We start from the raw sequence: 27147 nt of genomic DNA on the forward strand, positions 1-27147 counted from the left end.
GGTGGTGAAAGCTTTGGAACCATCTAGGTCAATATATTATTAGAATTGAAGATGCTCTTCTGAGAGGCGAAGTGGTAATAATGGAAGAAACAAGTCTAAATACTGTTTTTTGACTCTCAAGCCAGTGCCTTTTCCACTCTACCCCACTCCAGGTATGGCTTGTTATTTTTTTGGAAATTATCCCAAATTATGTCCTAATTTAACTTCATACAAGTTCACCCCAGTAAACAAAAAGAGTAAGATCTTGGACGAGAACAGCAGTCCACCAGGCCAGTAGATAGCGCCCAGACACTCCCCTCCAGGGTGGGTGGAGACTGAAGGGGGCGGGGCTCGTGCCGACACCCGAGCCACCCCAGCCTTCCTTTAATTGGTCCCAGGGCCTCGGCCCACTATCCAATTAGAAGCGGCTGCGTCATCACATTACTGGGCAGGGAGGCCGCCCGCGGAAATTTGAAATGGCTGACGGATTGCTGGCGGGTGGTGGGCTGGGGTCGGAAGCAATGGCGCCGGAGCCCGAGCTTCCTGGGTGGGCGGCCGAGGAGGAGCTGGAGCGCCTGGAGAAAGGTGAGCACCCGCCGTGCGGGAGGAGCCGCCGTCTGCGACAGACCGTGTCGGCAGCGCGGGGGGCGCCTGGGGCGCAGGCCTTCCGGACCTGGCTGGCCTGGGTGGCGGCTGTGACTGGGCGAGGCCCCGGCCCACTCTCTGGACGTCGAATCGGGAGGTACCCAGGACACCTCTCCTCCTCGCCCAATCTGGCCTCAGCTTCCTCGAGACTGGAGGGACTGGGGCGGGGCGGAGATCCCTCCTGTTGCTGTGTGGGTGTCCCTCCACCCCGCCCTGCCCCGCCCTTGTGCGTGAGTTTGTGTGTTTAGAGTGGACGCATATTTTTTATTTGCATCTCAAAGGAGATCACGTACCACTGTCCCCTTTCCCGAAGGAAATTGGACGCTTGGCCTAGACAGCAGTACTGAGCATTGAGAGCAGGTGACGTGCCCAAAGGAAGGGGAGCCAATTTGTGACACAGTGTAAAAAAATAGAACCCAGGTCTAATTCTCAGTCCTTTCTGTCTCTTCTTGGAGACTCCGTTTTTCCCCCCTGATATTTTAAGGTGGTTCAGGCTTTTACTTTAACATTTTCAGTTGTATTGTGTAGTGGCAAGAGTCCTGGAGAAGTGAGAAAACGTTAAGTGGAACTTAATTCCACTACTCACCCCTCTTTGTGATCTGCAACAGTCAGGTGACTTCAGTTTTCTCATCTGCAAAACAGATGAGGTAGTAGTGTTGCTGAGTGGTGAAGATTAAGTGAAGTAATGTGTGAAAAGTATTTCAGATCGGCTCTGAACACACATAACGTAAAATTTACCATCTTAACCATTTTTGACATGGATTCAGTCCCTGGGTTGGGAAGATAATCTGGAATAAGAAATGGCAACCCACTCTTGGATTCTTGCCTGAAAAATCATATAGACAGAGGAGCCTGGCAGGCTACAGACCATGGGGTGGCGGAGTTGGTTAGCCACTGAGTACCTAACCAGTTTTAAGTGTACAGTTAAGTGGTATTAAACACATTCACATTGTTGTGTAGCCATCACCACCAGCTGTTACTATGACTCTCTTCATCTTGTACACTGAAACTCTGTACCATCTGTTACTATGATTCTTCTCATTTTGTAAACTGAAACTCTGTACCTGTTGAGTAATAACTCCACATTCGCCCCTCTCCCGAGCCCTTGGCAACTACCGTTATACTTTCTGCCTTTATGGTTTTGACTACTTTAAGTACCTCATATCAGTAGAATTACACAGTATTTGTCTTTCTGTGACTGACTGGCTTATTTCACTCCGCCTAATGTTCATCCAGCATAATCATAAATCTCTTCCTTTTTTAAAGCTAAATAGTGTTAGCTGTGAACATGCCTGTACAAATATCTCTTGGAGACCCTGCTTTAAATTGCTGGGTCATATGGTAATTCTATTTTTAAATTTTTGAAGAATCACTGTAAGTTTTCCATAGTGGCTATACCATTTTACATGCCTACCAACAGCCCACAAGGGTTCCTGTTTCTCCACATCTTTAACTTAAACACTTGTTTTCTTGGTAGCTTCTCATTGTTTTTTGGATAATAGTCACCTAATGTGTGTGAAATGGAGTATTATTTCTTTAAAAAACATATCTATATTATGTGATGGATGGTGTGAAATAGTTTATTCTCTTAATTGAAGTTGGCATACTATTTTCATCTTCCCGAGGTTCAGAGAGATTTTCACACATTTGATAAGATATTGATGTCCTCTGAAGCTCAGGTATATTGGTGTCTATGAGCCGGAAACCCTAGTGTACACCTTGGTTATCTTGTTGCCAAGTCCAAACTCACTTCCTGCTCTCTGCACCACAGGCCAATAAATTGAGAGAGGAGTTGTTGGCACAAGGAATAGTGACTTTATTTGGAAAGCCAGCAGACCGAGAGGATTGTGGACTAGTGTCCCAAAGAACCATCTTGCCAAAGTTAGAATTCAGCTTTCCTTTATACTGAAAGGGGAGAGGGTGTGGCTGGTTGTTGCACACTTCTTTGTTTCAGAAGCCTTTATTCTTGCAGCTGTTGGGTAGGTCAAGTCATGATGTTTCTTTAAACCTTCAACAAAACAAATGTTATTCTTTGTTCTGCAACGTTTTATCTGTATATGAATGGGGGAAAGTTGTTATACCTTTAAAGGTCAGAGCCTTGAGAATGAGCTATCCTGTCTATTTCAGGCTATAGGCAACATTCTTGTATCAAAGTAATAGAATACAAAGATTAAAGTACAAGAAACAGATCCAATATGGAGTCAAATTTGTTCTTCCCTGTTACAGTCTGTGGGGTCTCATAATTCTGGTGCCCTAAACTGGGGCAAAGAAGTGGAAGGAGGGAGAAATATAAGGGATGGGGAAAGAGAAAGAGACTCCTGCTAAAAGTCTCAGATAACCTTCCTGAAACCACTGGAAAGGACTTAGCTGATCTAAATGCTGTCCTCAGCATGTTTATTTATTATAGTGGTCATTTTAAAATGACCGCTGTTAAAAACATCATATTACACAGAATTAGGTATGCCACTAGCTCAATCACGCCTTGTGAAACATAATTACATACAGCCCAAACCTAATTCGATTAGCATTTTCTAATCCTTTCGTTAGACACAGGCACTGAAACTAAAGAGGAGAAACCTAGTAGCTTTGGTGAAGTAAGTGAAAGTGAAGTCACTCAGTCATGTTCGACTCTTTGTGATGGACCCCATGGACTGTAGCCTACCAGGCTCCTCCAACCATGGGATTTTCCATGGATGACCCACTGGAGTGGGTTGCGATTTCCTTCCCCAGGAGATCTTCCTGACCCAGGGATTGAACCTGGTCTCCTGCACTGTAGGCAGACGCTTTACCATCTGAACTACCAGGGGAGTCCATTGGCAGGTCGATATAAACCCCCTGCCATAAGCCCTATGAGGTCACCGTGGAACTGAAGAACAGGGCTCCTCACTTGATTTGTGTGGGGCATGTCATTCATTCACACAAGCACACTGTAGAGTTAGTAAATTATAGCAGAAAACATGGTCGCTAGGAGAACAAAGAACTAGAGCAAGCATCCTTGCCATGTCCTAAAGAATCCCTGACGGGCCCCCAAGATAAAAGGTTGCTGCTGAACCACAAAAGACGCCCGGATTCTTGGCCTCTGGAGGAGAAGAATTCAATCTGGGGCCAGTGACGAGGCTTGATCGCTCAGAGCTTTTGTGTAATAAAGTTTTATTCAAGTATAAAAGAGATAGATGTCATGCATTATTAAAGAGTGCATATCCGTGTTTATTGAGTGGTATTGCCAGGTGATATTGTAGAAATTAAAGGGAAGTTTCAATTTGTCTTGAGATGATATATCGGAAACCACCTCTACATTTAATACAGCTTTATGGAATTTTTTTTTTTAATGATTGTAGGATATTTGACCATTATGAGTTGCTTTGCTGTTGTTATTCAGTCCCTCAGTTGTGTCTGACTCTTTGCAACCTCATGGACTGCAGTACACCAGGCTTTCCTGTCCTTCACCGTCTCCCGGAGCTTGCTCAAACTCATGTCCATTGATGCCATCCAACCATCTCATCCTCCATCATCCCCTTCTCCTGCCTTCAATCTTCCCCAGCATCAGGGTGTTTTCCAGTGAGTCGGCTCTTCCCATCACATGGCCAAAGTATTGGAGCTTCACCTTCAGCGTCAGTCCTTCAATGAATATTCAGGGTTGATTTCCTTTAGAATCGGCTAGTTTGGTCTCCTTGCTGTCCAAGGGACTCTCGAGAGTCTTCTCAAGTGCCACAGTTCAAAGATATCAATTCTGCCCTCGGCCTTTTTTCTTGTCCAGCTCTCACATCCATACATGACTACTGAAAAAACCACTTAACTATATGGACCTTTGTAGGCAAGTAATATATCTGCTTTTTAATACATTGCCTAGGTTTGTCATTGTTTTTCTTCCTCTATAGCTCTAGTAATAATCATAGCTATATCTTCTGAAGGAGAACTTGGGTGATTTCCACTGAATTAAAAAACAACCCTCTTTCTTTGCCTCACAGAACAGTAACAAAAACCTAACCCATGGAAGATTTTAAGTTCTTAACTGTTCTGAAGTAAAACTTGAGTTTTGAGATATTTTTAAATTTAGGAAAAAAATTTTTTTTGATAGTGATAGAGGTAAGTAAAGCATTATATCCAAATCCTTGTTTATATTTTATTTGAAATTTCTAAGCAAATATATGAAAATAGAAGCGGTTGATAGGCATTCGAGGTGTCTGGGATAGTTGCACCTGACTGTTTTTGTTGCTCTCTTAGGTTTGTTTGAAAATGAAGATTCATGCAGTGATTGCAGTGATCATGCTAAACCAGGTAGTAGCTTACAAAGCTTTGTGCCAGAAGGAAAAACTCATTTCCCAGAAATGTTCCAGACAAGTCAACTTTTGTTCTATGAGCGATTCAGAGCTTATCAAGATTACATTTTAGGTGAGTAGGTCCTTTTTTTTTTTGCTTCTTTTATCTTTTAATTTACAGGCAGATTGTCTCAGTTCCTCAGACTGCCATTGCTGGCTCTGAGAAAGCAGACTTACAAGGATTTATTAACCTCTCTGCTTTACACTGTCTCAATTCTTATTGTGTTTAATTTGTTTGTAGCTGACTGCAAGGCCTCTGAGGTAAAAGAATTCACAGCTGAGTTCTTAGAGAAGGTCCTTGAACCATCTGGATGGCGGGCAGTCTGGCACACTAATGTGTTTGAGGTGCTAGTTGAGGTAAATTTAATTCTGTTGTTAAGACATTTATCTCTACCTAAAAACACTTTCCCTCAGACTGTTGTAACCAAAGTGCTTATTTTTAATTAAGATTTATGAGCTGATTGCAAATGGCGTGTTTTTTCACACCTAATTGCTGTGGTGTAAGAAGTGTTCTGCAAATTTTAAAGGCAACTCAAGAGGGAATTGGGGTGGTTTAAGTTTCACTGTCCTTTAAAAAAGGGAAATGGACTAGAAACCTATGAAGTGGGGGAGGTATTTGAGACCATTTAAAAAATAAGGTGCCTAATTATAAAGTCAGTGGGGTTTGAATTAATTTCTTATATAGTCAGTGGGGTTTGAATTAATTTTTTATCTTTTTAGTTATAGCCCATTAAAGTAGCTCAAACCAAGTAGGCATTTTAAAACTAGCCTATTTTTTGCCTAACAGATTTGTAGGTATGTAGTTAATCTATTGATATTATGTTCCACTGCAGAAAGTAAAAACAGTGTTATTTTTCAACTGGCTGGGCCTTTTACATTAAATTTGCACTCTACTTAGAGCTGTGAATTTTTCTCAGTGTTTGTTAACTGAACCACAAAAAAAAAACCCATTAAACTAAAATGGTAAACCAGGGAGTGTGTGTACAGCTTGTATCTGCAGCCCCTTTAGAAAATGACATCACATCCCACAGTAACTGTATATGAGGCAGTGTTTTGCAAGCAGCTGCTGCTCATGGATGTTTAAATTTTGGATTATGCTAATACCTTTGGTTGCAGTTCAGGCCATTAAGTTGATTATGATAGTAACGCCCTCCCCTCAACATACCTCAGTTCTCTAAAAGCAGCCAAAATCATTATTTTAGAACAGAAATGTGCCATTCCCCTGCATTCCTCTAATGCATCGCATATACTAGAGGTCTGGTTTTGGCTTTCCGGCCTCTCATTGTTAGATAACATGTAAAAGCCAAGCTCCTTCAGTGCCCTTCCTGTCCTGATCTTGCCTCTCTTGTCCCCTCCTGCTGCCCCTACCTCATTTCCTTCCTTTTGTTCCAGCAAGAAAAACTGCTGCTCTGCTCTTCAGCTGCCAACCTCATCTCTGCCTCAGGGCCTTTTCATCTTTCCTCCTCTTGAAACAGCTGCTTCCTTTTCATCCCAGCTCAAAAGAGACTTCCCCAACCCTCCCAGTAAAACTAGACCACCACCCCTGCTACTTATTCTCTGTCACATACTTGTTGCCACCTTATTTGTCACTTTGATTACAATGTCAGCTCCATGTGGGTACAAGCCAGGTCTGTTCTGTTTGTCCTTATGTATGGAAGAAGGCTCTCCACTCCCATTTCATGCTTTAAAAAAGAAATCAGGCTGTAAATAGTGTTTTAGATGTATCTTAATTTTCATTTGCGTATGTTAAGTCACATTTTAAATTTCAGGTCACAGATGTAGACTTCACAGCTTTGAAGGCAGTGGTGAGGCTTGCCGATCCGTACCTCTGTGAATCACAAGTGAGCGCTTTTACTTTGGAGTGTATGAAAGAACTCCTTGATCTGAAGGAATACCGGTTGCCCCTGCAGGAGCTGTGGGTGGTGTTTGATGATTCTGGATTATTTGACCAGACAGCACTTGCAATTGAGCATGTCAGGTAGGAATAGAGATTGATAAAAGTAACCTTGTGGCCAAAAACTTTGGATGAAATGCTGTAATTCTGGTCTGTATTATACCTAGATTTAAAGCTCAAACTGTAAATCTGGTCACTGCAGACGTCTATTAAAATATTCAAAGATAGAGGGATCTTTTTTAAATTAAAGAATGATTTCAATGTTTAAAATTTTCATTTTGAGCTAATTTCAGACTTACAGAAAAGTTGAGAATAATAGTACTAGGGATTCCTGTATAGCCTTTTCTCAGTGTCCCCAAATATTAACAAAAGACAGGGGATTCTTAATTTGGTTTGTATATGTTTAGAAACTGCCTTAAAAATTCTGGATGCTAAGGCTATAGTTGATACACTTAAATATAAGGAAAGGAAAGAAACTGATATACCATCACCTGTGCACTGATAAGACTAACATACAATGTTTTCACGGATGTGTCTAGCCAAAGATGTTTTCTCAGGCCATTTCTGGGATCCTTAGAGGGGATGTGCATGCCTTTCAACCTTTTTTGGCTCAGTTGGTTTCCTCTTGTACAGGTGCATGCCTTGTCTCTTAAATGAGAAGGAAACTCATACCTCATGTTTTCTTTAGTTTCAGATAACTTTTTTTGTCAGGTAGTTCCTGATACAGATAGTTCTTTTGAATCATCTTTTTATATTTACTAAGGAAGGCTTATTTTTGGCCTTTTGAAAGTAGACTTATATTCCTCCATAAACTGGAAGACTGGATAATATAAAGGTCATGTTAATAATGCTGCTTGGTGTTGTGTAGTTCAAAAAGTAATTTCCAGTTTCTATACCATTCGTGAGTTAACCTGGTTTTCTTGAACTTAATTTGATACTCTACAAAGAAGCAAAGTGTCTTGCACCCTTTCTCTGACACTTCATGGAAGATTTCTCATTGTATTCAAGGACATTCAACTGTAGTTATTCAGTATTAAGCCAAACAATATAAATCTGAAGAACTGGCTTATGTCCAGAACCAAAATAACTCCCTTATGTTTCTCTCACTTTAAAAAGCTGTCAACTGAGACATTTGAAAGTAAAGGGATAACTGATGCATTTAGGAAATTAGAAATCAGGGAGTTAATCTCATGGGTATAGAAGTTGGTAGAAAGACAAGTATCTGGAATTAGTATTATTTGAAGGAGAACCTGGCTAAATTATTCTTCATTTTGAGGGCTCAGATTCTGATCACTGTCAAGAAAAGGTCAGATTATAAGAGTCTTCATTTGTTCATTTTATTCAGTAAGTGTTTCAGTGCTGCGTCTTGAGTTGAGGATGAGATTTGAGTGGTGCACAAAACAGGCACAGTCACCATCACCAGGGAGTTGGCAGTCTAAATGTGGGAGGTGAACCTTGGTGAAATAATCACATAAAGATGCGTGTGTGATTGGAAACTGCAGTGAGTGCTGTGAGGGATTACAGAGTGTTCTAAGACTAGCTCAGGTTTCTGTAATACGGTTATTACCTGAGGAAATGGTATTGGAACTTGGGTCTGAAGGGTTTGCTAGGTGAAAGTTGTTGCGGCAGGGTGGAGGAAGAAACATGTTGGGAAGCTCTGAATTTAAGGAGCCAAAAGCCCAGATTGGTTGGAACGTAGACAGTGATAGATGAGACTTAGGACACCAGCTTAGAGGTTATCAGGGGTCAGAAGACACAGGGATTTGTTAGCCAATGAATCATTTTTGTCTTCAAGTGCAATGGGAAACCCGTGAAGGGTTTTCAATCAAGGGAGAATATGATCAGCTTTTTATTTAAAAGTTTCGTTCTGGCTGCTGTGTAGAAAGTAAATGGAGGGGGAACAGGTAGAGAGACCAGTTAAGAGACAGAGTGGACTAGAGTGGAGATATAGCAAATACAGATTAGGCTTATTGAGAAAGTAGGATGGCTAAGACTTGATGGTGGAATGGATATGGGAGAAGGCAAGGATGACTCCCAAGTTTCTGTCTCGAGAGGATAAACACTGGTGGAAGTGCAGATGTGAATGAAAGGTCATTGACCAGTTTTGAGCTGGGTAGTGAAGTATAAATATAAGATTGTGTGTTAGTCGCTCAGTCCTGTCCGACTCTTTGCAGCCCCAGGGACTGTACCTTGCCAGGCTCCTCTGCCCATAGAATTCTCCAGGCAAGAATACTGGAGTGGGTTGCCATTCCGTTCTCCAGGAAATCTTCCTGACCCAGGGGTTGAAACCAGGTCTCGTGCCTTGGAGGCAGATTCTTTTACCGTCTGAGCCATCAGGAAGGCCAAATATAAGCTCACCAGATGAAAAAGGTGGAAGACAGCCTGACCAGCATGTCACAGTGGGTTTGAAAGAGCTTGTGAAATTGGAAGTTTGCATATAGGGGCTCCGAGGCAAGACAGGTGCTCTAGAAGTGGATTGTAAGTCCATCTAATATCACCAGTCTCAGGAATTTGGACTTTGTTTTGAGGACAGCAAGGAGCCAGCAGAGTTTTTTGGTTGAGTAAAGGCATGCTCAGGTTTCCCAGCTGGTACTTGTGGTAAAGAACCCGCTAGCCAGTGCAGGAGACATAATAGACGTGGATTCAATTCCTGGATCGGGAAGATCCCCTGGAGGCGGGCATGGCCACCCACTCCAGTGCTCTCGCCTGGAGAATCCCGTGGACAGAGGAGCCTGGAAGGCTACAGTCCATAGCGTCACAGAGTCGGACACAACTGAAGCGACTTAGCACGCACTCACACAAAGGCACGCTCAAGTTTGTTTTATTTTTTTTGTTCTTAAGAGATGGACTCCAGACGGTGAAGAGACTATAAGAATTAAAAGAATGGCTTCATTTTTTTAAAAAATTATTTTCTAATTGAAAGATAATTGCTTTATAGAACTTTGTTGTTTTCTGTCAAACATCAACATGAATCCAAAGATAGCTTCATGTTCACTGCTCCCTCCTTTTCAACTTTTTGACAGTTATATAGTCTATACTTACTAGCTTTCCACTCACGCCTCTACTTCCACAGTACTGAAATTGTGCTTAAGGTCACCTATATTCTCATGGCTAGTCATCACTCCTCTGATCTCATCTTGCCTTGACCTCTTGGTCATATTCTAATTATTTGACAATTCTCATCTTCTTAATATCCTCTCCTCCCAGCTTCTGGGACACCACCTTATGATGGGCTTGCTTTTTTAGTAATCTTGGCCTGGCCGGCTCTTCCTCTCATACTCAAATTTCGGAGTGTAATCTCCCAGGGCTTAGGGCTAGGCTATCTACTCCTCTCTCTCTAATCAGCTTTAGAAACACATTAGAATCTCCTGGGACTTTTCTTTATAGGAGTATTCCAACTGGTACATGAAGAAATAATGATGAGAGTATCAGTATTTGCAACCCATAATAAAATAGAGATGGCCAGGCATCATGTGCTTTGCGATGAAAGTACATTATATCCCTTGAAGCGTTCTTGCCAAAAAGTCTTTCCTAAAGATGATCAAGCCTCTAGTTCTTACTGTCAGTTTACTAGAAACAAAGGAAACAGAACAGGTTAAATGACCCCATGGGGATGCAATCAGTAAAATTCAGAGTGTGGGAAACTATTAAATAAATTGCAAGGTGAAAAAGAAGGACGGATAATCTATAGAGTAAAAGTGATTTAATTAAATTTAATGGCTGACCTTTGTTTGGATCTTGATTTGAATTAGCCAAATATAATAAAACAACAGCAGCAACAATGAAAGAAAGAGATAATCAGGGAAAACGAAACACTGAGGATACTTGGTTATTAAGTAATTAAAACTTTTTTGTATAAGGACTTATTTCAGAGGCACAAAGTAAACACTTAGGAGTGATATGTCAGAAATTTGCTTTAAAGTAATCCAGTGTCAGTATGGTGGGGGTAGGAGAGCAGAGAAGCAAGTGGGTGGAGTAGAGGTAAATGAGATTGCCAGGAGTTGGTGTTGTCAAAGCTGGATCATGGATACATGGTATTCATGATACTTTTTGTTCTTGTAAATGTTTGAAACTTTCGATGATAAAAGATTTGTTAAATTACTTTGGGGAACTTAAAAAAAATGTGGATCCTGTACACTCTCTCTCATCTCCCACCCAAGAGATTCTGATTAATTGGTCTGGGATAGGGCTGCAAATCAATTTTTAAAGGCTTCCCAGCGGACTCCAATGTGCAGCCAGAGTTGAGAACTACTGCTTTATGTCTCTGGATGATCTCATCTATTGCTTTAATGCCATCTATATGCTGACAACTTCCAGATTTATGTCTCTAGCCTTGACCTTTTTCTTGAGCTCAGGTTCTGTATATTCATCTGCACTCTTTTTTTTTTTCATCTGCACTCTTGACGTCACCACTTGGAGTTCAAATAGGCATCTCAACCTGAACGTAGTGTAAACAGAACTCTTTGTTTTTAGCCCTAAACTTGTTTCTCTCCCAGTCTTTTCTAATCAAATGGCACTACTTTCCACCAAGTTTCAGATGGTCAATAGTTCTTCTGATAAAAATAAGGTTGTAACAGAACCAATGTTGTAGAAAAACTTCTTTAGCCAATCCAAAGAAGTTCTTGTGGGTCTCATGATTGTCAAGTTAGCAGATATGCGTTCTTCTTCATACTTGGTAGACTTGTTTGATTTACTCTTACCTCACTAACATTTTGAGCCAGTGACTGAGTGATACTGATTTACTTTTCAGGTTTTTCTATCAGAACATTTGGAGGAGTTGGGATGAAGAAGAGGAGGATGAGTATGATTATTTTGTCAGATGTGTTGAACCTCGATTGAGATTGTAAGTATTTATTTGTGGCCTTGAACATGTTGGAAAAAATAGCTATTTATGGTTTAATTTAACCTGTGTTTTGTGTATACTGTATGTATATTCCAGGGGCCTACAGACAGAGACAAATAGTATAACCCATTGTTGCTGCTGCTACTAAGTCGCTTCAGTCATGTCTGACTCTATGCGACCCCACAGATGGCAGCCCACCAGGCTTCCCCCATCCCTGGGATTCTCCAGGCAAGAACACTGGAGTGGGTTGCCATTTCCTTCTCCAATGCATGAAAGTAAAAAGTGAAAGTGAAGTCGCTCAGTCGTGTCCAACCCTCAGCGACCCCATGGACTGTAGCCTACCAGGCTCCTCCATCCATGGGATTTTCCAAGCAAGAGTACTGGAGTGGGGTGCCATTGCCCTTCTCCAATAACCCATTGACAAGTTATTAAATGAAATTTGTATAAGTGCAGAGAAACCTACTTTGTGTTTATAAACCTACTTGTAGTGTTTTTAGAATCTAAAAGCAGAGAATTCAAGAACATATAAGTTAATAGCTTACTTGTTTTTGAATTTAAGTAAAACTCAGTGAGCATATATTAAAAAGAACCAAATTCAAAGATAATTGTTTCAAAAACAGTGAAATTAATTGAATTATAGAACACTTCTTTTTAATTTAAAGACTACTTTTAAAGACACGGGTTTACTCTAAGTAAAGTACTAGGCTAAACAGATTTACCTCAGGATGTTTTGTCACGTTCTTTTCCTTAAATCTTATTTTACAGATAAAAATACTGCATAGTTAATATTGATGGTGAAAAAAAATTTCCAAAATAGCTAAACAAATATAACACATACTTAAGTAAACAAAGTACCTAAACACATTCTTCTGATATATCATGTTGTTTTGGTAGGGAAAAACCCTTCCATTATAAAAATACCCCAAATTAACCATGCAACCCAAGTAGTTGTCCTGCACTGACTTTGTTAAATGTTGTTTCCACTAGATGGTGCCATAAGATCAGATAATTTTTTTTGATACTTGTGCACTGTAATTTAATAGGCAGTGCTGCAATAAGAATAAAATTAGACCTTGCATGATAAAAATAAATTGCAGAAGGTAATTTTTTTCCCTGTGTAAAAGATGATGTGATTACATAAGATAAGGCAGTACTCTTTACATTTCTGTAGAACTGATTTGATTTAGTAAGTTTCCCTTGGTTTAAATAGTAAATCATAAGTAAAAAATACCTGAGAAGTTTGGTTAAGGTTGGTTCTACTTGGTTTAGAATTATGAATGTCTAATTTCAGATTTTCATAAATTGGCTATGGTTTTTGTTTAGCCTTTCCAATTTTTCCATTGTTCATTTCCTGTTTTTCTATAACGTAGTCAATAAAATCCAGGCTTTCAATAAGCTTGCATATTTTCTAGTTTTGATACACTTGCTCTTAAAGAGCAGTGATTGGTTTTGATTGAAGGGAAATGTAATGGATGAATGTCGTGTATCTGGCAAATTTGATCTTTATTTGGAAAATATTCCGATTTGACAGCTTTACGTGTTCAAACAATAAGAAATGATTTACATACATATCTTATACTTCACTGGCAGATGGAAAAGCATAAGAGAGGAATTGTTTTCAGTTATGGAGAAGAAACTATGGGACTTGATGGGGAAACCAGAATGTTATCAAATACAGACAGACTCTTTAAAAGGTCCCTGGGCTAGGACAGGAGTAGAGCTATTAACAGGCAAGAGCTAAAGGGAATAAAACTATATTGTCTTGATTTTGCATTGTGAAGTAAGTATTTTTCCTTTCTAATTCAAAACACTCTGCTTCAAAGGTTATGGGTCTGAGACACAGGTATTGGTTCATTACTTTCAGACTATGAAGCATCACTATAATGAGAAGAAATAAGCTGAATGGCATGGATATTGGTAGTACTAAGAAACTTATTTTAAAATTTGAGTCTTAATCTCCATAAGTTAATAGACCTGATCAAGCAGTCAGTGATTGGGTTCCTCAGTTTCTTGTCTGCAAAATGGATTTCTAGAATATTTTTAAATGAGTATGGATTAACCAAAGCAGACAAAATCCTTGCTTTTCAAGCTTCACCTAATTCATTTACGTGAAAAGTGGAGAAAGTATTTTTTATTCATCTTAAATACTGTTTAAATGCTCGCTGTAATCTGATGTAAATTTGTTTAGGATGTGGTTTTCTTTTTTTGTCCTCCTGTCTTTAGAGCATGACAAAGTTAAGACGTTAAGGCAATAGTGCACAACCTTGGCTGTACATTAGGATCTCCAGGGAATTTAAAAAAATACTCCTCTGCTTCTAAAGACTAATTTAATTGGTCTGGATGGGGACCTGAGCATCTGTATTTTTAAAAGTTCCCCAGTGATCCTAATAAGCAGCCAAGGTTAAGAAGCTCTGGCCTATACAACCCAGCAAACCGACTGCTGGACATACGACCAAGGAAACCAGAATTGAAAGAGACACATGTACCCCAGTGTCCATCGCAGCACTGTTTACAATAGCTAGGATGTGGAAGCGACCTAGATGTCTATCGGCAGAGAATGGATAAGAAAGTTCTGGTACTTATACACAATGGAATATTACTCAGCTATAAAAAAGAACACATTTGAGTCAGTTCTTCAGAGGTGGATAAAACTGGAGCCTATTATACAGAGTGAAGTAAGACAGAAAGAAAAACACCAGTACAGTATATTAACATATATATATGGAATTTAGAAAGATGGTAACGACGACCCTATATGTAAGACAGCAAAAGAGACACAGATGTAAAGAACAGACTTTTGGACTCTGGGAGAAGGTGAGGGTGGGATGATTTGAGAGAATAGCATTGAAACATGTATATTACCATATGTGAAACAGATGACCAGTCCAAGTTCAATGCATGAAGCAGGGCACTCAAAGCCTGTGGTGCACCGGGACAACCCAGAGGGATGGGATGGGGAGGGAGTGGGAGGGGGTTCAGGATGGGATGAGGGGACCACGTGTACACCCGTGGCTGATTCATGTCGATGCGGCAAAAACCACCACAATATTATAAAGTAATTAGCCTCCAATTAAAATAAATCAATTTTTAAAAAAAGCTCTGCCCTAAGTCAATATACTTGAGAAATAAAGCAATTATTTTAAAACTATAGGTAATGAAATAATACTATAATTTATTTTCAGATCCATTTCCTATCCGTTAACTTAATTGCACATTTATAAATTATTGCATCTAAAAGAACTTTTTGTTGTGTTTATATATTTGAGAAGGTATATAAATTAATAATAAACTTTTAAGTGCTAACAGTGTTGTCCAATACAAAATACAAGGTTATTTTGTTTAAATCACTCTCTAGTTTAGTAATAACAGCTTTATTTTTTTTCTCAGAATCTCAAAGGCTTGTGTTTTTTAAATACTCTAGTAATCTTCCTGAAGAAATATTTGGCAAATTCTGCTCTGTAGTGCTTAAAATGCAGGAAAAGACTAGATGATTTGAATCATTTAAATTTTTTAATCCTGTAAATGTGGTAATCTTAAACATTGTTATGAACTATTTGGGATGCTTTCCTCCCCACCCCATCTCCAGATTGTCCACTGCCACCCACTTATTAAGATTTTGAATTTAATATATGAGAAAATAATTTCTTATTAAATAATAATTACAAATTGTGCAGCATAAGCTTTCAGTGCTTCAAAAACACAAATGCTTAGATCTAAGGGGAAAAAAAATAGCAACTCCTCAAAAGAAAAATTAGTGGCCTTAATGAAGTGGCCCTTAAACTTTCAATAACATCCACCTATTTAGTGAGACTTAACATGTTGCTGAGTTGCATACTCTGAGATGCTTTTCTAATGAGGTCTTTGAGGACTAAATGGCTGTCTTAGTGATGGAAAAATGTGTCTGAAAGGCAATGGGTTTCAATTTGCTTTTAAACTTTCAGGCATTATGACATTCTTGAAGACCGAGTTCCTTCAGGACTTATTGTTGACTACCAAAATCTGTTAACTCAATGTGAGGAGAGTTACAGGAAATTTTTAAATCTGAGAAGCAGTTTGTCAAATTGTAACTCTGATTCTGAGCAGGAAAATATCTCCATGGTGGAAGGGTTAAAGTTGTATTCAGAGATCGAACAGTTGAAACAAAAGCTAAAACTCATTGAGAATCCTTTGTTGAGGTATGTGTATTTTTGTTATTCTCAACTAGTCAGCATCTTTTCTAACCAGCTGTCTTACTGAGAACTGACAGGTCTGTTTGGTTTCTTTAAGATATGTATTTGGTTATCAGAAGAATTCTAATATACAAGCAAAAGGCATCCGTCCAAATGGCCAGAAGGTCACTCATGTGGTCTCCTCCACCATGACGACTGGTCTGCTGCAGTCCCTGCTCAGGGATAGGCTTTGCCCAGAGCCTTGTAAGGAAGAAACAGAAATTCAGGTAAAAGGAGAGTTTCTTCTTCCGGTTGCTTTTTTCTGTCTGATTCACCCTAGGCTTTCCTGAATTCTACAGAAAGTTTATAGGCGTTTCCCTGAGCTGGTTTTCTGTGGAGTGGGAAGCAGTGAGAGTACTGCCTTTCCACAGCGCTAGTCATCAGTCACATACTGGGCTCAGTGCAATAGCAAAGGAGAGAAATATACAGTCTTGGCTCCCTTTTCAAAGTGAAACATGAAGGCACCTGGAGTAATACTCAGGTTGCATTTGAGGGGTGTGTATTTGCAATATGTTGTTGTTGTTTTCTAGTTCCATAGTGATCCGCTGTCTGCTATAAATGCCTGCTATGAGGGCGACACGTTATTGTCTGTCCTGGCCATTATGTGGTACACGGTGCCTTCTCCATTGCTGACTCCATTGAGTTGGAAGGTGAGTATGGAAGATGATACAACCAAACTCTCCTGCATGAGACACTCAAGAAAACAGGAAATTACTGATCTTGTTGAAGCTCTAAGAATTTTATTTCAACCCAATTAATTTCAAGTGAGTTGCCTGGAAACATTAAGGGTTTTTGAAGTGTATAGGTTATTGACTCAGTGTTTGAGCAACGTGAAGTATGAGTCTTTACGGCATTATAAATGTTGGGAAGACAAAAATATAGAGGAACAACCACTAGGGAGAAACATAATTCCAGACTATAGGTGGTTGATGAAAATGAATTCATTTCTAGAATAAAAAAAAAATTCCCAGCAATATTATTTTAAAGTTTACTATTTTTTAATTTGTTGTTTCCACTTATTTCATGTATGTTGTAGATATATTGGTGCATGGTTTTTGTTTTAAATTTAGCTTATTTTTGTGAGAGGTATAGGTCCAACTTGAAAGTAGACTGAAAATCTTTATCTTAATTATTTTAAGAACTTCTGAATGTCACAACTTCTAAAGTGTACTTTTGAGAACATTAGCATTGAGTCTATTAAAAATAGCTTTTAGCTGTTATAATCTTACTGTACATTTAGAGTGATTCCTAAATTTAGGTTGCTTTACAGTAGTTCACCTTGGTCTTTTGTATTTCCATAGCTTGTCAAATTTAGATGCACCTGTTCAACTATTTATCAAAAGAACTTCAAGTTAGCAATAAAACTTGTAATGCAAAAAATCCTATATTATTTTGGGATTGTTGCAGCTGTTCGCAAACTGCTTAAGCTTTGTTCTTTATCTTGTCAAAACTGCTTAATAGAAGCTAGGCTGGGAGTTTAATATCCTGCTGTTCACCAATACATCACCTCACCCCCTTTTTTATTTTATGTGTATAATTTTTGTTCTGTTTCCTCTCCAACATTTGATATATGACAGATGTGTGTTTTATAAATAACATCTGTAGAATAAATCACAGCAATAAAAGCACTTAATTTTTTTGGCATAGTGCAAACAGCATTGATATTATAGATTATATGGTGGATAAGCATTCTTCCTAGATTGGTGAGGAAATTATAATGTAATTGTGCCATGTGCCACAAGTAACCAAGGCTTCCCTGATAGCTCAGTTGGTAAAGAATCCACCTGCAATGAAAGACCCCGGATTGATTTCTGGGTCAGAAAGATCCCCCTGGAGAAGGATAGGCTACCCACTCCAGTATTCTTGGATGTCCCTTGTGGCTCAGCTGGTAAAGAATCTGCCTGCAATGCGGAAAACCTGGGTTCAATGCCTGGGTTGGGAGGATCCCCTGGAGAAGGGAAAGGCTACCCACTCCAGTATTCTGGCCTGGAGAATTCCATGGACTGTATAGTCCATAGGGTCGCAAAGAGTTGGAGACGACTGAGCAACTTCCACTTTCCCAGGTGGTGCTAGTGGTAAAGAATCCACCCGCCATTGCAGGAGATGCAAGAGATGAGAGTTCAATCCTTGGGTCAGAAAGATTCTCTGGTGTAGGAAGTACCCCACTCCAGTATTCTTGCCTGGAAAAGTCCACGGGCAGAGGAGCCTGGCAGGCAACAGTCCATGGGATCACAAAGAGTCGGACACAACTGAACAACTAAGTGCATAAATAAACATAGAATTCTGATAGTTAAGTGTAAGAATGACTATAAATATATGAACATAGGGCATTTCTGAGAATTTGGGGAATCAGATGGTATCTCTGGTGTGACTATATGGAGTAATTGTTTATGAGGTAGATTAAAGCTTATATGATAGCTTATCTGATCTATAGATAACACTTATAACAAATGATATATATTGAGTACCCACTATTTGCATGGTATTAATAGTACTTATAATAGAATTTTTCTTGTTTAGAAAATCCATTCACTTAGGTGAAGGCTTTGTGTTTTAAATGGCTAGGATTATGTAACTTGTTTATATAATGTAACATGGCCATCCTTTTTATATTTTTAATTTTCTGATGATAAAAAGTTATTATTTTTAAAAATGTGCAAAGTACACATAGACACATAAAAAGAATCCGGGGAAAACATTTACAATCTAGTCATCCAGAATGCAGCATTAGTAGCATTCCCATGGGTGGGGTCCTCTTGCATTCTCTAGTGCCCCCATCCTCTTCAAATGTAGAAAACTTTAGAGATTTTGCCTGTTTAACGTTTTACGACTTTCATTTCCTCAAGCAAAGACTCAACAATGAGTCTTTGATGTTTAGACAATGAGAGTTAATTCTTAAAGCTTTGTCTGTGTAATTTCTGGTTTATGATAAAGTCAGGCAAAGTTTTCTAGTTTTTGATACTCTGGTTTTTCATAAGCCCACTCAGAGGTCTACCTGCATTATTAGTTTGATTAAGATTTGTAGAGAACAATGTTTTTTATTGGTTAACAAGGTAGACCTATTTTTCCAATAGTTAAAACTGTTCTAAGCCAGTTTGTCAGATTTTAGGTCAATCTGGTTAAGAGAATATACAAATGAGAAAATCTTGAAAAATGGTTATGCTTTTTCAAATCTAATTGCATTAGAATAATAGAATCTTTGGGTTGGGAAGTAAAAATTTATAAAGGCTAAATGGATTAAAGCCTTCTGACCCAGCTGTGAGTACTTAAGATTATTATTATTTTTTAGTAGCAGTTTTGTAAGTGAGTTTACTGCTGAAACTGGTATGAGATGACTGATAGGGGGTAGTCTTCCTGATATGCAAGCAGTTGTTAACAAATTGTATGCCTTGGTAAAACTCAAGCTAGATACGTGGAGAAATAGATTTTTATTTTTTAAGATTTTTCTTTTTTTGATGTGGACCTTTTTTTTTTTTAAAGAAGTCTTTATTGAATTGGTTGGAATATTGCTTCTGTTTTATGTTTTGGTTTTTTGACCATGAGGCACATGGGATCTTAGCTCCCCAACCAGGGATCTGACTTGCACCCTCTGCGTTGGAGTTCAGTTCAGTTCAGTCGCTCAGTTAAGGCAAGTGTTAACCACGGAACCCCCAGGAAAGTCCCTCGATTTTATTTACATGTAACTGGGTTGACTGGTCTTAAATATCATTTCGAGTCATTTGAAATGAAGAAATGTGTCATAGAAATTTTGTGCTTAGACATTTCCCCTCCCCCATCCTAAATGTTCTTGCTCTCTTCCTTAGGATATGGTCTACCAGATGATATTGTGATAGAAAAGAGAGGCAAAGGAGACACTTTTGTGGATTGTACGGGTGCAGATATTAAAATCTCAAGCATAAAATTTGTCCAGCATGATGCCGTAGAAGGAATCTTGAGTAAATATCTGAATATTTCATTTATTATTTTTTCCAGACTTTGAAGAAAAGCTTTACTTCCCCTGGAAGATAGAATTTAATGAAATACCACTTTTGAGTAGTATGAAAAGCTGGTTAATTATGTACATAGCTAGACAACTTAGGAAGCTTACTCTAAAGTGAAAAATAGTTCAATGTATTCTTGAAAATTTTATATTTGTTTCTGAGTGATCATTTTTTTCTACTAGAACATTCCAATATGTGGTCTGTGTTCTTTGTATTTGATTTAGTCTTGGACTCAAACCAGCTATCTTCACATTGTGATAGTATTTGTTTCCTGGGATTTGTATCCCCTATTTTGAATTGGGCCTCCTTTTCTTCTCTCTTGTAAGACAGACATGAAAGTTATTTTCATAATTTTTTTTTGTAATGAGAAGTGATTTTTGACATGATTTTGCATTTCTGAGGTCAAGTCATTCTTTTTTAAAAATACTGCTTTTAGATTTTAGAAAATAGCTCAAAATAGTCATTGTTTTTATAAATTAAGAATTCATAATTTCAGTAACAAAGTTTAAATGAGAATTATTTAGACTGTATCTAATATCAACTCTAGGCCATTTCGAATATTATAAAAGATACATTACTTCTTAAAGCATTTGATTGCATGTTTTCATCATAGTCATTCACCGTGGCAAGACTACATTGGAAAACTGTGTACTGCAGTGTGAAACCACAGGAGTCACAGTACGAACTTCAGCAGAATTTTTAATGAAGAACTCAGATTTATATGGTGCCAAGGTATGATCATCTCTTACCCTTTTGGGGAGCAGCTTAGGTTTTAGGTTCTAAATAGATAAATAAAATGTAGGACAAGATGTAAATACATACTTCTGTTCTCTTTCTTCAGAGAACTTCAGATACTTACATGCATTAAGTTGGCCAGACTCAATTGTATAATGTTCTTCTTATTTAGCATTTTCAAAACAGATTATTAGGAAGACAGTAATGCATCTCACAGTTTCTCTGTCATACCTTTAAAAAAGAGGTTAGACTTTTCAAGTTGTAACTTTGTAAGTGATGTAGTAATTGAAGCTTGTTTGCTGTTTTTAAATCAAATTTTTATTTTGAGATAATTGTAGATTCACATTCTGTAGTAAGAAATAATACAGAAATAGCCTATATGTGTGCCTTTTACCAGTTTCTTCTAATTGTAATGTCTTCCGAAACTATAGTACAGCATCACAACCAGGATAAAATTCAGTTAAGTTGAATATTTCCATCACTACAGGGATCCTTCATGTTGCTCTTTAAAGCTGTCTGTGTGCCTCTCCTTCTGACCTTCTCCTTAATCACAGGCAAATGCTAATATGTTCTCCATTTCTGTTATTTCATCATTTCAAATATGTTATGTAAATAGAATCATACAGTATATACCCTTTTGGAATTGGCTTTTTTCACTCAGCACAGTTCTCTGGATCTGCATACAGGTTGCTGCATCTACCAATAGGTTCTTTTTTTATTGCTAAGTAGTACTCCGTGTATGATTGTTCCACACTTTGAACTGTTCACTTGTTCAGTAACATCTGTTGTTTCCAGTTTGGGGATTTTGTAAATAAAGCTACTGTGAACATTGGTGTACAGGTTTTTGTGTGACCATCATTTTCATTTCTCTGGGGTAAATACCTAGGAGTATAGTTGCAGGACCTATGGTTAGTTATATGCTTACTTTTTTAAAAGAAACTGCCAAACTGTTTTCCAGATTAGTTGTACCATTTTACATTCCCACTAACAAAGTCTGAATGATCCAGTTTGGTATTTTTGATCCAATTTTTTGTATTGGATCCAATTTTTGGTTTGGTATTATGGATCCAATGATCCATATTTGGTATTTTCACTACTTCTTAATTTTAGCCATTTTGATAGGTGTGTTTTAATTTGTATTTCCCTAGGAGAAGGCAGTGGCACCCCACTCCAGTACTCTTGCCTGGAAAATCACATGGACGGAGGAGCCTGGTAGGCTGCAGTCCATGGGGTCGCGAAGAGTCAGACACGGCTGAGCGACTTCACTTTGACTTTTCACTTTCATGCATTGGAGAAGGAAATGGCAACCCACTCCAGTGTTCTTGCCTGGAGAATCCCAGGGATGGGGGAGCGTGGTGGGCTGCTGTCTATGGGGTCACACAGAGTTGGAAATGACTGAAGCTACTTAGCAGCAGCAGCAGTGGTTAATAAATGATGAACATTTTTTTCATGTGCTTTTTTGCTACCCTTACCTTCAGTGAAAAATTCAAGATTTTTGTACATTTTCTGATTGGATTATTATTTTTTTTTTTGCTATAAAGTTTTGAGAGTTCTTTATAAATTCTAGATAGGAATCCTCAGTTGGGTACATCATTTACAGATGTGCTAGTGTGTAGCTTGTTTTTTCATTGTTTTCATGAGGCTTTTACAGACAGAACAAAATTTTAAATTTTTATGAAGGCCAGTTTATCAATTTTTCCTTCTATGTGTAAGAACTCTTTGTCTAGCCCTAGGGTGCAAAGATTTCTCCTGTTTTTGTGCCAGTACCATACTGTTTTGATTACTATACCTTTGTAGTATAGCTTGTGATTAGGGAACATGATACCTCTTGTTTTGTTGTTCTCTCTCAAGATTGTTTTGGCTATTTGGGGTCTTTCTCCCTAGATGTATCCATTGAGGGGATGTGAAGTAGTCTACTATTATTGTATTACTGTCCATTTCTTTATATTCGCCTGTGTCAGTGCATACATATTTACAATTGATACATCTTCTTGTCGGGTCTACTCCTTTATATTTATGTCATTTCCTTTGTTCTCTCTCGTTACAGTTTCTGTTTTCAAGTCTATTTTGTTTGGTATAAATATTGCTATCCCAGTTTGTTTTTGTTTTTTTTTTCATTTGCATGGAGTACCGTTTTTCATTCGTTCATTTTCAGTTTGTGTGTCTTTAGATCTGAAGTAGTTTCTTGTAGAGAGTATATATACATGGGTCTTATTTTATATCCATTCAGCTACTCTGTGTCTTAATTGGAGAATTTAGTTCATTGGAAGGACTGATGTTGAAGGTGAAACTCCAATACTTTGGCCACCTCGTGTGAAGAGTTGACTCATTGGAAAAGACCCTGATGCTGGGAGGGATTGGGGGCAGGAGGAGAAGGGGACGACAGAGGATGGGATGGCTGGATGGCATCACTGACTTGATGCACATGAGTTTGGGTGAACTCCAGGAGTTGGTGATGCACAAGGAGGCCTGGTGTGCTGCAGTTCATGGGGTCGCAAAGAATCGGACACAACTGAGCGACTGAACTGAGTCCATTTACATTTAAAGTATTGATAGAGATGTATTTATTATCATTTTGTTCATTGTTTTGGGGTTGTTTTTGTAGTTCTTTATTGTTCCTTTCTTTCTTTTTGTTCTCTTCCCTTATGATTTGATGACTGTCTTTGCTGTTATATTTGGATTCCTTTCTCTTTTTCTGTCTGTTATAGATTTTTGATTTGTGGTTACAGTGAGATTTATATATATATATATCAACTCTTATGTATATGTAATTATTTTAAGTTGCTGGTCTCAATTTCAAATACATTTTTAACAACTCTGCAATTTTATTCCCCTTCCCCTACAGTTACTGTTTTTTGACATTTTATTTTACATCCTTTTGTAATCCCTTAACTACTTATTGCCCATATAGATGATTTTACTATATCTTTTAATCTTTCTGTGAGCTTTGTACGTGGTTGATTTACTACTTTTACTGTATAGCTGCTTTTATCAATCAATGAGCTTTTCCTTTCATAATTTTCATGTTTCTAGTAGTGACCTTTTCTTGTTTGCTTAGAGAATTCCATTTGAGATTTCTTGAAAAGCTGCTTCTGTGGTGCTGAATGCTTTTAGTTTTTGCTTTACTTTTGATCTCTCCATCAAATCTGAATGAAAGCCTTGCTGGATAAAGTATTCTCTCTCTTTTTTCAACATAGTATATAATTCATTCTATGTGAAATGTCCAGGATAGCCACATCTATATGGATTAAAAATAAAGTAGTGGTTGCCTAGGGCTGTGCATAGAGTGGGGAAGAGGGGATTGGAGTAATAGCTAAAGGGTACAGGGTCTTGTACTAAGACAATGAAAGTATTTTAACACTGACTTTGGTAATGGTTGCACGACTCTGTGAATATACTAAAAACGATTGAATGGTACATTAAACTTAACTGGGTGAATTGCATGGTATGTGAGTTGTATCTCAGTAAAAGGGGAGTGATGCAGCCAGGATGGTGGGATGCCTCCTCTGGGCTCCAGTTTTCTCCTTAACCCCCGCTTAACTTCACTGTCCCTGCAGGGTATCTTCCTTCCCACCACATTTCAGGCCAGGAATGTCTTATGTGTCCCTGGCCATCCCTGTTGCCTTTCTCTTCTTTTGGACAGACCATGAAGTATGCTGGCCTTTTTATCAGCTGGTGTCCAATATGGGGATTTCTTTTTTGTTTATTTGTTTGTTCAAGCATAGTTGATATATTACAATATTGGGTTAGTTTCAGGTGTACAGCAAAGTAAGTCTGTTAAAACGTATATGTATATGTATTTTTTTCAGATTATTTTCACAGATAAAGTATTCTTGATTTTAGTTTTTTTCCCTTTTATCACTTTAAATATATTGTGCCCTTTGGCTTTCAGAGTTTCTGCTGGAAACTGTGTAGTAGTGGGGAGCATTAGTTATTTTAATTCACAGAAATGATTTTCAAGTTATGTTGGTATATTCTTGAACTGGTGTGCTTTTCAAAATGTAGAGCCTTATTTCTATCTACAATTTACAATATTTTACTAGATTTGAACACTGTTCTCCAACTAATTGAGTATATCTAAGAGAATGGTTATTTTTAGTATGTGCCTCTTTCAATGTAATTGTTAACTGACATTTTTGGGGCAGAGTCAGAAAACTAATTTGTCCAGAATGAAAGAGTGAAATAGTAATCAAGTGTTGAAACTCTTAGCCATTGTTGTGTGTGTGTGTGTGTCTATATGATATCTGAATATGATAAATGATAGACAACTTGCTGGAAATTAAGCAAATGGAAATGTTGATTAGAAATACTTAATAAAACTTTCTATAAAACACTTTATATTTGTGCTACATTAGAAGTCTAAGAAGTAATAAACCTTCTTTTATAGTCCTGCCTATTTAAAACTGACTGTGATTACTTTAAAATGTAATTTGTAGGGTGCTGGTGTAGAAATATATCCTGGGAGTAAGTGCACTCTGAGTGATAACGGGATCCATCACTGCAAGGAAGGGATCCTCATTAAGGTGAGCCCCTGCTGAGATACCCTCTTTCCAAAGGGTAGAATTTAGGTTTTACCTAAGAAACAGTTATGTTTTATGAAATTCCCATGTTATTTCTGTTTTCTGTTTTAAAAAGCATAAACAGTATATAAATTTTAATGATATCAATAGTTGGTGGTTGAAAATCTCTTGTGAATACTTTGCTGCCCATAGATCTGCAGAAATAACAGGAATGCTGTGTCATTCAGAGCTCAGATTGTGCTACTGCATATTAATAAGCATAGCTTTCTATTTTATTTTTAGAATAGCCTGAAAAAAGTGAGAAGATTTTTAAAGCAGGCAGTGTTGAATGTGACAGTTCCTTGAAACATTTGTTTTCAATGTCACAGGACTTCTTAGATGAACATTATGACATTCCCAAAATATCCATGGTGAATAATGTCATACATAATAATGAAGGTTATGGTGTTGTCTTGGTGAAACCTACAATTTTCTCTGATCTGCAAGAAGACACCCAAGATGAAACTGAAGGTATGGTATATTTAGTAATTTTCTAAATAAAATCTCTACCTAGTTTATTTCAGCATTAAGCTCCAATAAAAGATAGAGATCTTCTCCTTAAAAAAAGATAACTAGCATACACTTAGGCACAGAGATAGAGAAGCCTGGTAAAGCTATAATATGGAGTCTAGTGTGAAAGAAACTTTCAAGGTCAGCTGGTCAAAGCCTTGATGTGTGGTTTCTGTAGTCCTGCAGTTCCCTTCTCGTGTTTGGTTTTCTCTAGATTTATAGAATAAGGATGGGCATGCACTAGCAGTGGAGGCTGTAGCTACCAAGTCCTTTTAGCATTTAAGGATGGAAGCAGGAAAATGAACGTGCCAGGTTGAAAACTGCATTTGACTGGAGGGGATCACAGAGTTTGCCTCTGTTTTTTATTTGTAAAAGTAAATGTCTCCCTGACAGCTGTCTTTCTTGGCAGCAAAGCTGAGCTAACTCAGTTGAAAATTCTTGAATTTCTTTTATTTATTTATTTATTTATTTATTTATTTTAATTGGAGGCTAATTACTTTACATATTATGGTGGGTTTTGCCATACATTGACATGAATCAGCCCTGGTTGTACATGTGTTCCCCATCCTGAACCCCGCTCCTACCTCCCTCTCCTTCCCGTCCCTCAGGGTCATCCCAGTGCTCCAGCCCTGAGCACCCTATCTCATGCACTGAACCTGGATTGGCGATCTGTTTCACATATGATAATATACATGTTTCAGTGCTATTCTCTCAAATCATCCCACCCTCGCCTTCTCCCACAGAGTCCAAAACACTGTTCTTTATATCTGTGTCTCTTTTGCTGTCTTACATATAGGGTCATCGTTACCATCTTTCTCAGTTCTATATGTATGCATTGATATACTGTATTGGTGTTTTTCTTTCTGACTTACTTCACTCTGTATAATAGGCTCCAGTTTCATCCACGTCATTAGAACTGATTCAAATGCATTCTTTTTAAATAGCTGAGTAATATTCCATTGTGTATATGTACCACAGCTTTCTTATCCATTCATCTGCCAATGGACATCTAGGTTGCTTCCATGTCCTGACTATTGTAAACAGTGCTGGGATGAACACTGGGGTACACGTGTCTGTTTCAATTCTGGTTTCCTTGGTCTGTATGCCCAGCAGTGGGATTACTGGGTCGTATGGCAGTTCTGTTTCCGGTTTTTTAAGCAATTTCCACACTGATCTCCATAGTGGCTGTACTAGTTTGCATTCCCACCAACAGTGTAAGAGGGTTCCCTTTTCTCCACACCCTCTCCAGCATTTATTGTTTGTAGACTTTTTGATAGCAGCCATTCTGACTGGCGTGAGGTGGTACCTCATTGTGGTTTTGATTTGCAGGAAATTCTTGAATTCCAAGCCATGACCCAGATCACTATGAAATCTCGGCCATGCAGGATTATGCCTTGGCATGGGTGAGGAACGTTTAAAGGATGATGAGCAGTCCTTCTCATCCTTCAAGGTCCACTCCAGCTATCTGTTCATTC

General features: G+C 38.3%; 1 protein-coding gene across 1 annotated transcript in view; it reads left to right on the forward strand.

Annotated features, from left to right (window-relative positions):
* The window catches only part of SHCBP1 (SHC binding and spindle associated 1), a 28201-nt gene continuing 1485 nt past the window's right edge, over positions 432 to 27147 (forward strand). The window contains 13 exon segments of the mRNA XM_018061980.1: positions 432 to 564; positions 4849 to 5016; positions 5185 to 5300; positions 6713 to 6921; positions 11588 to 11680; positions 15622 to 15855; positions 15947 to 16115; positions 16419 to 16467; positions 16470 to 16538; positions 19692 to 19823; positions 20482 to 20600; positions 25040 to 25126; positions 25492 to 25633. Of these exon segments, the coding sequence (XP_017917469.1) occupies positions 456 to 564; positions 4849 to 5016; positions 5185 to 5300; positions 6713 to 6921; positions 11588 to 11680; positions 15622 to 15855; positions 15947 to 16115; positions 16419 to 16467; positions 16470 to 16538; positions 19692 to 19823; positions 20482 to 20600; positions 25040 to 25126; positions 25492 to 25633 (1696 nt within the window). The 5' untranslated portion in view covers positions 432 to 455.

This window comes from Capra hircus, chromosome 18 (genome assembly GCF_001704415.2).
Source record: "Capra hircus breed San Clemente chromosome 18, ASM170441v1, whole genome shotgun sequence".
Taxonomy (NCBI): domain Eukaryota; kingdom Metazoa; phylum Chordata; class Mammalia; order Artiodactyla; family Bovidae; genus Capra; species Capra hircus.